Here is a 12,505-nt window from a genome sequence, read left to right as displayed (position 1 = left end):
CAGAAGTTAACTGCCCCCCACCCCTAACAGATGGGGATAGAATACACACCCCCATTTCCAACCTAAGACAAATACACTGGGTGCTGGCACATCCAGGGCATCCTCTGCCCTCTCACCAGCTGTTCCTGGGGGGTCCTGGTCCTGCTATAACCTTTGTATGAAATGATATGTTTAGATTCATGTCTGTACAGGATGCCAGTATCATACACTTGTTCTAGATACAGTTTAACTAGATCCTGGTGTCTTTTTTCATTCCCTGGGTATTTTGGCTTAATCTCTGTTTCCTTAGGAAAATAGGAAATGCTCTTGGGTCAAAATTTGGCTGGAGTAAAATATTTCCAATTTCTAGAGGGAATCTCCTCGAGGACTTTTAAGGTTCTCCTTTTTAGTTTCCTTATATTAGGTACTTTCACAGAATCACAGAATAATGAGGTTGGAAGAGACCTCTAAGATCATCAAGTCCAACCCATGCCCTAACACCTCAACTAGACTACAGCACCAAGTGCCATGTCCAGTCTTTTTTTAAACACATCCAGAGATGGTGATTCCACCACCTCCCTGGGAAGACAATCCCAGTACTTTATTATTCTTTTGGTGAAAATTTTTTTCCTAATATCCAACCTGTACCTTCCCTGACATAGCTTGAGACTGTGTCCTCTTTTTTTTTTCCAGTCTGGATTAAAAGTACACCCTGATATTCCATAAAGACCTTGTAATTTACCCAGGAAGTGGAGACCTTTTTCATGTCCTCCATGTGGTGAGGAGGATCCTGTTCTAGACCTTGAAGAACGTAGGACAGGGGACCCCATGTGGTTTCTCAGAGACCCCCTCCTCTCACAGGATTTACTTCTCCCATATCCCAAAGCCTGATTTGGGTTTTCCCCTTGCAGGGAAGTGGAGAAACGTTGGCTTGAGGTTGTAGGTGCCTCATCCCTGGAAGTATTCAAGGTCAGGGTGGATGGGGCTCTGAGTGACCTGGCCTGGTGGAAGGTGTCCCAAAGTATTCCATGATTCTGTGGTCCTAAGCTCCGTGGTCTGGTTCTCAGCATCTTCTCAGCTGTTGGGATGTGGCATTGCTCTCCTGCCTGGCAGCAGGCAATAGCTGTGTCCTAGAGCTGAAGCTGGAGAAACTGGGACTTGTTCCACAGTAGTCGGTTTGCAGCCTCTTGCTCAGTTGTCTGAATGATTTTGGTGGCAAAGAAGGGGTCACCAAGCAGAAGCCCAAGCAGTGGCCATCCTTGTATGACTTACCTGCTGTTAAAAAATATAATCCCATTTCTGGGCTTGGATCAGAAAACATCACCTTTGCTTTGCTTGCTGGGACTGGCCTTTGCCTCTACAAAAAAAAAAAACCAAAAAACAAAAAACAAAAACAAAAACAAAGAAAAAAACACCAAAACACAAGGAGTGCAGGTGAATGGACATTTGTGGGCTGGAGAGAGGAAAATCTGGAGAAGGCATTGAGCCAGTGGCCACAGCACTGTGTGAGCTGACCCTCAGCTGTACCTGCTGAGCTCCCCCTTGCTGCTCCAACACCACACCCTGTGCAGTGAGCCACCCACATTGCCCAGCACCAGAGGCTTGTGCTTTTTACAGGGAATGTTTTGGTTAAATCCTTTTTTCCATCTGAAAAACCTCCTGACTCTCTTTGCCACCAGAGACAGAGCTGCAGCCCTGCATGTTGCCGGCCGAAATTTAATTAAAATCAGATTAATTATCTGAATGGTGTTTGTAGCTGGTGAGATTTTCACCGAGGAGATGCCAGTTCTGCAGTTGGCACAGCAAAGGCTGGGGCAAGGCTGGGACTGGTTTTAATCACCACATTTATTATTTTATAGTGGCTGATGAGTTGCTGGCTGCTCCTGTGACTTGCTTTGCATAACGGGATCACCAGGCAGAGCCCTGGGAGGGGTAGTGTTGGGTGAGGGAAGGAAGAAAACCGTGTTTAATGAAGGTTGCTGTGTCCACCACGAGGTTTGGTTGGGGTTTTTGTCTGCTGGTGAGCTGCAAAAATGGCAACAATGACAAGAAATTGTGGGATCCGGAGGAAGGGAAAGATGAGCTCATTCTTCAAAGCTGAGTGGATGATGGAACATCCAGAACCTCTCAGTTCTGGATTATCAAGTGTCTTGTGTTTGGGGACCTGGGTTAAGCTTCCCTAGACTGCACCCCAGGGACCTCCAGTGTCTGGGATGCTGCTGGGAGAGGCTGCCACCAAGGCTGGTGGCTCCACTTGGATGAGTTTTAACCACTTGGAACCAGGAGTTAGGAGGAGGGATCAGACTGCTCTCCAGGGGTAGTGACTATTTGCATAGATGTGAATGACTTGAACCTCGTAATGCCACCGTTCTCCTCCCTCTGCAGCCCTGGACGGACGAGCGGAACGTTTGATAATGAGGTGGTGATGATGAACCATGTCTACAAGGAGAGGTTCCCCAAGGTAACAGCCAGCACTTGGGGGATGAGCGTGTTGGTGCCTCCATGGCATCCTGGCAGCACCTTCTCCAGAACAACCCCTCCTCCCTGTGGGAGTATGGAATGCATGGGTAGATCATGGGGGGTGTTGGGGACGCTGGAAAAATAACAAACCTGTGGTTTATTATCCACACAAGTGCCCCGTCACACAAGCAGGCAGAGGTCTCTGGGGACTTTGGTGGAGCTTTTGCAGTCTGTTGGAAGCTGGTTCCCAGGTGGGGCCTTGATGTGTATGTGGATATTTGAGCTGCAGGAGGTGGTGGGATGAGATTCTGGGTGGCCAAACCCAGTGCAGGAGGTAGGATGAGATCCTGGATGGTCAAATCAAATGCAGGAGGTGGTAGGATGAGATCCTGACTGATAAAACCCAGTGCAGGAGGTGGTAGGGTGAGATCCCGGCTGGCCAAACGCAGTCCAGGAGGTAGGATGAGATCCTGGCTGGCCAAACCCATGGCATGGGGACGTGTGTTCCTGGCCATCACCATCCACTCTGCCTTGCAGGCCACAGCCCAGATGGAGGAGCGCCTGCAGGACACCATCACAAACTTCTCCCCGAGCAGCACCCTGCCCCTGGCTGATGGGGTGCTGGGCTTCATCCACCACCAGATCATCGAGCTGGCCCGAGACTGCCTGGCCAAGTCCCAGGGAGCTCTCATCACCTCCCGCTACTTCATGGAGCTGCAGGAGAAACTGGAGAAGATGCTCCGAGACGTGAGTACAGGGCAGTTCCCTGCCTGGTGCCACCTCGTGAGACCACCAAGAGACACCTGGCTTCTATCTCCATTCCCAACAGGCTCAGGAGCGTTCCGAGAGCGAGGAAGTGAAGTTCATTGACCAGTTGGTGAGGAAGCTGCTGATCATCATCTCCCGGCCTGCCCGACTTCTGGAGTGCCTGGTAAGACATGGAAGCTCCTGTCTTGTGCCAGCCCAGAGAGGAGGCAAAGCCTCTAGGACAACCTGGATCCCTGGAAGTGTCCAAGGCCAGGTTGGGTGGGGCTTGGAGCAACTTGGGATGGTGGAAGGTGTCCCTGCCCATGGCAGGGGGTTGGAATGAGATGATATTTAAGTTCCCTTCCAGCCCAAACCATTCTGTGACTCTGTGGTTTTCAGGATTTTTTTTGGTGGTTTTTTTTTTTGGGTTTTTTTTTTTTTGGTTGATTTGCTGAATTTCTAAAGCAGTGACCTTGTGCTGTGGCTCCTGATGAAATTTTCATCTCCCTTAGTTTTCCTTCCAAGGCCAACTCACAGAGCTACATGTTTGTTTTTTTTTTTTTTCCATCACCCTTGACCTGGGGAATGCTGAAGGAACGATGCATCCAGGACCTGTCCCCAATTACAGGTGTCACCTGCAAGGCTTAGAGGAAAAGTTTAACTTTGCAAAATCTCTCTCCTCAACTGTGCTTGGTTTTCCCCATGCAGGAGTTCGACCCAGAGGAGTTTTACCATCTCCTGGAAGCTGCAGAAGGACACGCCAAAGTTGGCCAGGGAATAAAGACCGATATTCCCCGATACATCATCAGCCAACTGGGGCTCGTCAAGGACCCACTGGAGGGTAGGGAAGCACTTGGGCTGGGGGCTCTGAGGTCTGCAGCAGGATGTGGACTCCCAGTTTGGCCACTGGGAGTGATCACGACTGAGCACTGGGAGGTGCCAGGGAGACCTATAGGGCTGAGCTGGTGTCATGGTGGGGAGGTCACAGCAGGACCAGGACAATGGCCAAGGCCTTCTGGCCAGCCCCATGTCCCTTATTATTGCTTCCAACATGTTCAGCAAAGCAGATTAAGCTCAAAAACACTTAATCCATGGCCCTGGGGGGGAAATCATAATCCCTGGAGAACGCAGGACTGACTATAAAAAAAAAAAAAAGAATTATATAAATGTTTAACCTTGTGTTGAACCTCTTAACGTCATGACCTGAATTTCTCCATACAATAGCTCGAGCAAAGCATGTGGCTAAATCCCCACGGGGTCTCTGAGTTTGGGGGGAGAGTGGTTGGGCAGGGGGTGATTTTGGTAGGTGTTGAGCATGAGGAAAGTGAAAACCAACCCTGTCATCTGCAGAAATGGGGCAGCTGGATCACTTCGACAGCGGGAACACCATCACACCAGAGAATGATGACACCTGTGAGGTGAGTGTGGTCCCACCTGCATGTCCCACCTGCTGCCTCCAGCCTCCTCCCACCTCACCCCTCACCAGAGCTCCTTGCAGCTGTCCTAGACTGGGAGCTGTTCATTTTGGATTGTCCCCAGGGATGATTGATGTATTCAAGGGGAAGATCTCACAGGCCCTCATCTGGCTTCTTGAGTGGACAGAGCTCAGAGTGGGCTCTTGATCTGCAGAGCATCTCGGGCTTCTGGTTTGGGATTTGTGACTGGAAGGGGCTCTGGCAGAAAGAAGCTTTTGGAGGTGGTACATGATGGTGCTGGGTGAATTCCTGCCTACATTAAAAGCCTGTGTCTTTCTCAGAGCCAGCCTTCAGTCCCTGTCCCGCGGAGGAAGCCCTGCGAGGGGGACTTCGAGACCATCAAGCTGATCAGCAACGGGGCTTACGGGTGAGTTGGGGAGTTCCTATCAGTTGTCTCCATCTGTAAACGACTCCAAAGCCCTTCTTTGTCCATGCCCCACGGTGTGGGGTGGTCAGTGCTGGTGGCTGGAGGACCTGTGTTGAGATCCAGCCATTCCTCCAGGGCCGTGTACCTGGTAAGGCACAGGGAGACGCGGCAGCGCTTCGCCCTGAAGAAAATCAACAAGCAGAACCTTATCCTGAGGAACCAGATCCAGCAGGTGTTTGTGGAGAGGGACATCCTCACCTTCGCCGAGAACCCCTTCGTGGTCAGCATGTTCTGCTCCTTCGAGACCAAGCGACACCTCTGCATGGTCATGGAGTACGTGGAAGGTGAGAGCAGGACTCAGGGCTGGACGGTGCAGGGAGGAGGGGAGGATATCAAAGTCTGAGCATCAAGGACACCACCTGGACATCTCCCGGCCTGCTTTGCTCCAGGGAGCAGAGGGAAGCACAAGGAGATGATTTTGTGATCCTGATCTCCTTGATGAAGGTGGTGGCCATGGTCACCTTGGAGAGTGTTTGTGCCCCATGCCTGGGGATCAGCTGCTCAGAGGGGCTGGCTGGGAGTCTGCTGATCCTGCTCACCTCGCTGCCTTCCCTGAGCCCCCCGTGTTCCCACAGGGGGGGACTGTGCCACCTTGCTGAAGAACATGGGCCCGCTGCCCGTCGACATGGCCAAGATGTACTTTGCTGAGACTGTTCTTGCACTGGAGTATCTCCACAACTACGGCATCGTCCACCGGGACCTCAAACCTGACAAGTGAGGATGTGGGTCAGGTCTGAGCAAGGGTGGGGCTTTGAATGGGGAAGGGAAAGCCAAGAGGGAAGGGCAGAATGGGTTTTGTTCCCTAGAGACTGGTTTTCTGCTGTTGCATCAGGACCAGAGGCCCTGGGGTGTGGCTGGTCCATCTCAGGTCTCCCCAGAAGCAAACAGCAGCAATGTGGGGTGTCTGTCTTCTCTTGCAGCTTGCTCATCACCTCCATGGGCCACATAAAGCTGACAGACTTTGGTCTGTCAAAGATTGGCCTGATGAACATGACCACGAACCTCTACGAAGGGCACATGGAGAAGGACACACGGGAGTTCATGGACAAGCAGGTACGAGGTCCTGCTCCACATGGCTGACCTGCCATCAATGGGGTCCCAGATGACCTCAGGATTTGTTGCAAAGGTCACTGCAGAGGTGTCAGCCCCTGCTTCCCACACAGGTGTGTGGCACTCCGGAGTACATTGCCCCCGAAGTCATCCTCATCCAGGGCTACGGGAAGCCCGTGGACTGGTGGGCCATGGGCATCATCCTCTATGAGTTCCTGGTGGGCTGCGTCCCCTTCTTTGGAGACACCCCCGAGGAGCTCTTCGGGCAGGTCATCAGTGGTGAGTGTCAGGGGAAAGTTTGTGTTGCCAGCAGCCAAGGCTCGTCCTTTAACACGTGGGAACCTTCATTCCTTCCTGTCACCCTCGCAGAACAGTGAGGAGGCTCCTCAAGCTTTGAGTTCCCACTTTGGGAGGGCCCTTCCCCTGCTGAGGCTCCTGGGAGAATTTCCCGTTGCCCAGAAGTGTCCAAACCCTTTCAGCCACCCCAAACCCCTTTTCCTTTTTCCTTGCAGATGAAATTATGTGGCCAGAAGGGGACGAGGCTCTCCCTGCAGATGCCCAGGACCTGATCACACGGTTGCTGAGGCAGTGTCCCCTCGAGCGCTTGGGCACTGGTACGCACGGCAGCCCCCTCAGGGGGTGTCCTGGCACCTTGATTCCCATCAGATTTGCGTGGCTTTGAGTCCAAAGCATGTCCTGCCATAGGGTTTCCCCCAGAAAGGCTGCACAGGGCTCCTGTCCACCTTTTTAAAGCCGTTTGCTGTGTGGAGGAGAGACTGTGCTGTTTGGGGTGAGAGTGGGAGCATCCTGGATCCTGCCCCATGCTCCTGACATGGGTTTCTCTGCCTGGCAGGAGGTGCACATGAGGTGAAGCACCATTCCTTCTTCCTCCATCTGGACTGGAACGGGCTGCTGCGGCAGAAGGCTGAGTTCATCCCCCAGCTGGAGTCGGAGGATGACACCAGCTACTTTGACAGTGAGGCCAAATCCATCTCTCTTCCACTTCTGCCAATCCATTATCCCAGCTGCACTTTGAATGCTCCCGTGGGGGAGAAAAGTCTGCTGGGTGAAGCTGGTCGCTTTACAACCCAAGTCACAAAACAGATACAATCCTCTTTCCAGGCTGCTCACCCTTACCTGCTTCTTCTCCCCAAAACTCCCCTGGGATTTGGGGCTGGGCTGTCACCCTTTGGGTGTAGGTCCCACCTGGCCCTGCTGCAGGCAGGATGTGGGGTGTTGCAGGCAGGCTGACATCCCTTCCCCCTCTGGCTCTTGCTTTCAGCTCGCTCCGAGAGGTATCGTCACTTGGATTCGGAGGATGAGGAAACCAACGATGAGGAATCATCGGTGGAGATCGGGCAGTTCTCCTCCTGCTCCCACCGCTTCAGCAAGGTGCTCCAGCCCCTCCTGCAGCATCCAAAATGCTTTGGCACCACAAACAGTGCGGCTGTGCCGAGCATTGCTGTCTTGGCTGACACCACAGCACCCAAATTCCCAAATTTCTGCTCCTTGCTGATGGCTCCTCTCCTTCTCAGGTGTACAGCAGCTCAGAATTCCTGGCAGTCAACTCCACCCTCAGCCTCTCCTCCTCTGACCGGAGTCACTGCGATGACAAAGAGGAGCGGTGGGACCGGCACTCAGGAGATGAGGACAGGAGCCGGCCAGCGGCCACTGAGCCCCGGTGCGTGGCCGGGGGGACTGCGCTGCTGGTGTGGGCTCTTGACAGTGCCCAGGGCTTGTGCCAGCACCAAGGGCTTGTACCAACACTGAGGGTTTGTGTCAGGACCAAGACTTTGTGCCAGCACTGAGGGTTTGTGTCAGGACCAAGAGTTTGTGCCAACACGGAGGGTTTGTGCCGGGACAGGGATTGATGTGCTGACATCACGGGTTTGTGATGGCACTGAAGGGTTTGTGTTATTTCTGAGGGATCAATGGGATGTGCCCTGGGGATGCTGCAGTGGCTCAGTGCCATGTGCCTTGCCCACCTTGGGTTGTCCTCAGTCCTCCTGCTCTTCCCACGCAGCCTCCGCTCCTGGACGTCTGGCAGCTCCACGCCGTACACCTCCCGACACGAGCGGAGCCGCAGCCCCACTGCGCTGCCCAGCACCCTCAGCCTGGACACCATGCCCAAGTTTGCCTTCTCCTCGGAGGACGAGAGCCCTTGTGTGGCGTCCTCCAAGCCAGAGAAACCCAAGTTTGTGGTGGGAGACTCGGACGCGGGGACTGGCGGTGCGGTGAAGCAGTCGGCGTTATCCGGTGCGTGGGCTGTGGGCACCAGTGTGGGGTTCTCTGGGGACAGCCAGGGTCCTGCACAGCACAGGGTGGCTTCTCCACATCCCCAAACTCTCCCTCCTCCCCTCTGTGCAGCCGATCTGGTCAGCCTGAACCGCATCCGCCTGCGGAGCAACAGCACCGGCACCAAGAACTCGACTCCCCGGAGCCTGGAGCCGAGCGGGGGCCGTCGGCTGAGCACCCAGAAGGATGTGCCGGACAGGCAGAGAGCCTCCCTGGGCAGCCGTGTGCCCAAATCTGCCTCCGTCTCAGCCCTGTCCCTCATCATCACCTCGGGTCTGTGCGCTGTGTGATTTGCCCTGCTGGATGGCCACTGTCACATGGTTTTGCCAGACTGAGCTGGCTCCTTCTGCTTGCAGATGACTTCGGTGGCAGTGCCCTGATGAGCCCCATCTCCCCTCGCTCCCTCTCATCCAACCCCTCTTCCCGGGACTCCTCCCCGAGCCGAGACTCCTCGCTGGCCATCGCCAGCCTGCGGCCACCCATCATCATCCACAGCTCGGGGAAGAAGTACGGCTTCACTCTGCGAGCCATCCGCGTCTACATGGGCGACAGCGACGTCTACACCGTCCACCACATGGTCTGGGTACGTGCCCTGGGGTCTAGTGGTGCCTTTCCCAGTGGGAAAACCCCAGGAGGAAGCTGGCACCCAAATAAAACCGCTCTGTTTGGGTTGCAGAGCGTGGAGGAGGGGAGCCCTGCGCAGGAGGCCGGGCTGAGGGCAGGAGATCTCATCACACACGTGAACGGAGAGTCCGTGCTGGGTTTGGTCCATCGGGACGTCGTGGAGCTGCTGCTGAAGGTGGGTGACCAGAGCCACTCTGCTCTCCCGGGACATCAATTCAGCAGCTCCCTGGCATTGCCTTCACTGGCAGCTGAGGCAGGAGCTGGCTCGGATCTGGTGCTGCAAAGATTTGTTTTCCATCCCTCAGAGTGGGAATAAAGTGGCCCTGCGGACCACTGCCCTGGAAAACACCTCCATTAAAATCGGTCCTGCAAGGAAAAACAGCTCCAAGACAAGGATGGCACGGAGGAGTAAAAAGAGCAGGAAAAGGGATGGCCAAGACAGGTAGGTAAAACTGGGTTAAAATTGCATTTGTCCCAGTGTGTGGGGTACTGGGGGAATGCTCTGGATCTGCCATATCGGGGTGTCCAGTGGGGTCTGGTCCTGCTGCCACGAGGTCAGCAGACTCGAGACTAACAACTTCAAGGAGAAGCCAAAGTTACTCCTGTCCCCCCCAGCAGGAGAAAATCCCTTTTCAAGAAGATCTCCAAGCAGTCGTCGGTCCTGCACACCAGCCGCAGCTTCTCCTCTGGTCTCCATCACTCGCTGTCCTCCAGCGAGAGCCTCCCGGAGTCCCCCACGCACAGCCTGTCCCCGGGTCCCACGACCCCGTGCCGCAGCCCCGCTCCCGACCTGCCCTCAGGTACCCCAAGGGGGGATATTGGCTTGGGGCAGGGCAGGATGCTGCGTGTCCCATGGGGAGGCCGTGTCCCTCCACCCCTACAGTGACCTTTTCTCTTTGTACGGCAGATGCTGTGTCCCCTCAGAGCACCTCTCCCTCCTCCAGCACCCCAACGTCACCCGCCGGCCACGTGCGCCCCAGCTCCCTGCACGGGCTGGCCCCCAAACTGGGTGGGCCGCGCTACAAAGTGGGACGTCGCAAATCCACCAGCAGCATCCCCCCCTCGCCCCTGGCCTGCACCCCTTCCTCGGCCCAGCGCCCGCCTTCCCCCCAGCGCTCCCCATCTCCGCTCCCTGGGTACCCCAAAACCCCCCATTCCTTCCAGGGCAAGACCCTGTCCCCCCCCACCATCGTCCGGCAGAGCTCCCGGCCCCGCAGCGCCGACTGCCCCCGCTCCCCCCTCCTCAAGCGCGTCCAGTCGGCCGAGAAGATCGTCACCATCCTGGCCGAGAAGAAAACCGGCGGCGGCCGCAAGCTGGGGCTGGAGATGTCCACGCTGGACGGGGAGGCCATCGCGGAGGGCGACGCGCTGCCGTACCCCGGGGAGCATGGCTACCACCCCGCCAGCTCCCGGCTGGCCGAGCGCCACGACCGGGACCAGGAGATGGTGGTGATGCGGCGCCTGAACCTGTCGGAGCGCCGGGACTCCTTCAAGAAGCAAGAGGCGGTTCAAGAAGTGAGTTTTGACGAGCAGGAGACGGCGGCAGGAAGCGAAGATGGCGGCAAGAGCGAAGAAGGGCAAGGCGTGGCTGCCCAGACCGGCACGGAGCCGCCGCCGAAGCCGAAGCCCAGCACGGTGCCGCAGATCGCGGTGCAGGGCTCGGAGAGCGATGAGCAGGAGCCAGCGGTGGCCGAGTGGGAATGCCAGGGCTCCTACCCCATCAGCAGCACGGAGCAGCCAAACAGCAGCATCTCCTTGCCGTGGTGGGACGGGTGTGAGCACCGGGACCGTGGCTCCCAGCAGCAGCGGAACTGCGGGCAGGGATCACCCGGCCACTGGCAAGTGCCAGCACAGGGCCAGGAGCCAACGGGTGCTCATCTCCCGGCTCCCCGGGGCGTGTGGAGCGGGGCCAAGCACGCCTGAGCCCCACGCTGGCACCAGGGATGGTTCAGGCTCCCTGCAGCATCCCAGTGCCTCCCCAGCACCCCGTTCTGTGTGGCAAATCCATGAGAAAAATGTCCCCGGAGCCACTCTGGACCCTGGCCGGGCCGGCTGTGCCCCGGCACTTCGCCCCCCTGGAAGGCTTTTTGTACTCCCTGAAAGATGCTCATATTTTTATAGAGACGCAGGAGCTTTTCCGGCAGCGGCGTTTCCCCAGCTGGGCCCCAACCTCTGTGTACAGAAAGGACTCGATGCAAATATTCCTTAATTAATTTATTACTTTTTATAAGCTAAACGGCCAGTGCAGGACTGTCGCAGGGGCCAACCCAGCTCTGGGAGTCCCAGCCTTTCCCGTGCGTCTCCCAGCTCCCAGCCCACTGTTTTCTAACCCACTTGCTTTTCCCTAGTTTTAAACTTCAATTCTAGCTGGAAACACCCCAGCTCTCCTAAGAACCCCATGATTCTAATACTTAAAATGAAAACAAAACCTCAAATCCACAGCAACATCCCCGAAATGCTGGTGCTCCAGGCTGGGGTGCAGAGGGGGGGATACCCTTTCCATATGGATCATCAGATGATGAGCATACAGATCATTTTATAAGCTTATAGGAGATATAAAAAGGGTTTAATTATTTTATTTGGTGTTTTTCTAGCCACCTGGCTCCATTGGCCCTTCCAGGTGGGGAAAACTGAGATATTGCCCAGACAGGAATATTAATGGGATTTTTAGGGGTCAGTTTTTGCTCTTTCAAAAAACCCACAAAATCCCATGGTGTTGGTTGGTCAGTGCACACACACCTACAAAATCCCAATTAATCTTTTTTTTTTTTTTTTTCTTTTTTTTTTTTCCTTTTAATCGCCCCAACCCAGTGAGCACCTGTGCTGCTTCACTTAATTTGGGAATTTTACCCCATCCTTTCCCCCCTCGTTGCTCTTTATCCAACAAACGACAGCTCAACCCAGCATTTCTCCGCGTTTTCTGGGATATAAATGTTTCCATTTGTTGATGCATGTTCTGGCTTTCCCCGCCCCGCCGTGGTTTGGTGCCGTGGTGGTGACAGGGGGACATCCCTGGTTTGCCAACCCCGCTGCCATCAGGTATCACCGTACCCCCGGTGGATTTTTGGGCTGCGTGTTGGATTCTTTTGTGCACGTGTGGTTTGTGCCAGGCTCCGTATCCCGCTTCTCCCGTTCATCTGGTGCTGTTAAACCCCCCAAAAACGAGCAACCAGAGCTGCTCCGTGTTTCCTTTGCTTCTCCCTCCACTCTCTGTATCAAGGTCTTGGAAAGGCAGCGGGGTTTTGGGGAGACACCGGGCACCCCCTGCCCACTGGCACGGGACGGGGGGGCTTGGCTGCGCCCCGGTGGCGTGGATAGGGTGGGAAGAGGATTTTTAAGATGAGAAATGTCTTAAAAGCCAAGGGGACTGTGTCTTCCTGCCCAGTGCCCGGCTCTGTTCGTACCTTCGGGAAGTTTTATGTTGGATTAAAATTGTCCCTTGCGCTGA

General features: G+C 55.3%; 1 protein-coding gene across 9 annotated transcripts in view; it reads left to right on the top strand.

Annotated features, from left to right (window-relative positions):
• MAST3 (microtubule associated serine/threonine kinase 3) overlaps window positions 1–12,505 on the top strand; it is a 30,391-nt gene extending 17,886 nt beyond the window's left edge. For 5 of the 9 annotated variants that reach the window (XM_068174132.1, XM_068174130.1, XM_068174134.1 and 2 more), the window contains 21 exons: window positions 2,365–2,440; window positions 2,977–3,186; window positions 3,269–3,370; window positions 3,895–4,027; window positions 4,537–4,604; window positions 4,943–5,028; window positions 5,164–5,372; window positions 5,664–5,802; window positions 6,009–6,141; window positions 6,252–6,417; window positions 6,651–6,752; window positions 6,992–7,114; window positions 7,421–7,530; window positions 7,674–7,819; window positions 8,162–8,394; window positions 8,506–8,706; window positions 8,790–9,016; window positions 9,110–9,232; window positions 9,363–9,499; window positions 9,673–9,857; window positions 9,965–12,505. In XM_068174132.1, the coding sequence (XP_068030233.1) occupies window positions 2,365–2,440; window positions 2,977–3,186; window positions 3,269–3,370; window positions 3,895–4,027; window positions 4,537–4,604; window positions 4,943–5,028; window positions 5,164–5,372; window positions 5,664–5,802; window positions 6,009–6,141; window positions 6,252–6,417; window positions 6,651–6,752; window positions 6,992–7,114; window positions 7,421–7,530; window positions 7,674–7,819; window positions 8,162–8,394; window positions 8,506–8,706; window positions 8,790–9,016; window positions 9,110–9,232; window positions 9,363–9,499; window positions 9,673–9,857; window positions 9,965–10,980 (3,925 nt within the window). In that variant the 3' untranslated portion in view covers window positions 10,981–12,505. The remainder of the gene's footprint in view (window positions 1–2,364; window positions 2,441–2,976; window positions 3,187–3,268; window positions 3,371–3,894; window positions 4,028–4,536; window positions 4,605–4,942; window positions 5,029–5,163; window positions 5,373–5,663; window positions 5,803–6,008; window positions 6,142–6,251; window positions 6,418–6,650; window positions 6,753–6,991; window positions 7,115–7,420; window positions 7,531–7,673; window positions 7,820–8,161; window positions 8,395–8,505; window positions 8,707–8,789; window positions 9,017–9,109; window positions 9,233–9,362; window positions 9,500–9,672; window positions 9,858–9,964) is intronic. The other 4 variants (XM_068174131.1, XM_068174138.1, XM_068174139.1 and 1 more) reach the window with 2 other exon arrangements.

The sequence above is a fragment of the Anomalospiza imberbis genome, chromosome 27 (assembly GCF_031753505.1).
Source record: "Anomalospiza imberbis isolate Cuckoo-Finch-1a 21T00152 chromosome 27, ASM3175350v1, whole genome shotgun sequence".
Classification (NCBI taxonomy): domain Eukaryota; kingdom Metazoa; phylum Chordata; class Aves; order Passeriformes; family Viduidae; genus Anomalospiza; species Anomalospiza imberbis.
The sequence above is the reverse complement of the archived record's forward strand: the minus strand, read 5'-3'. Positions and strand labels throughout refer to the sequence as shown.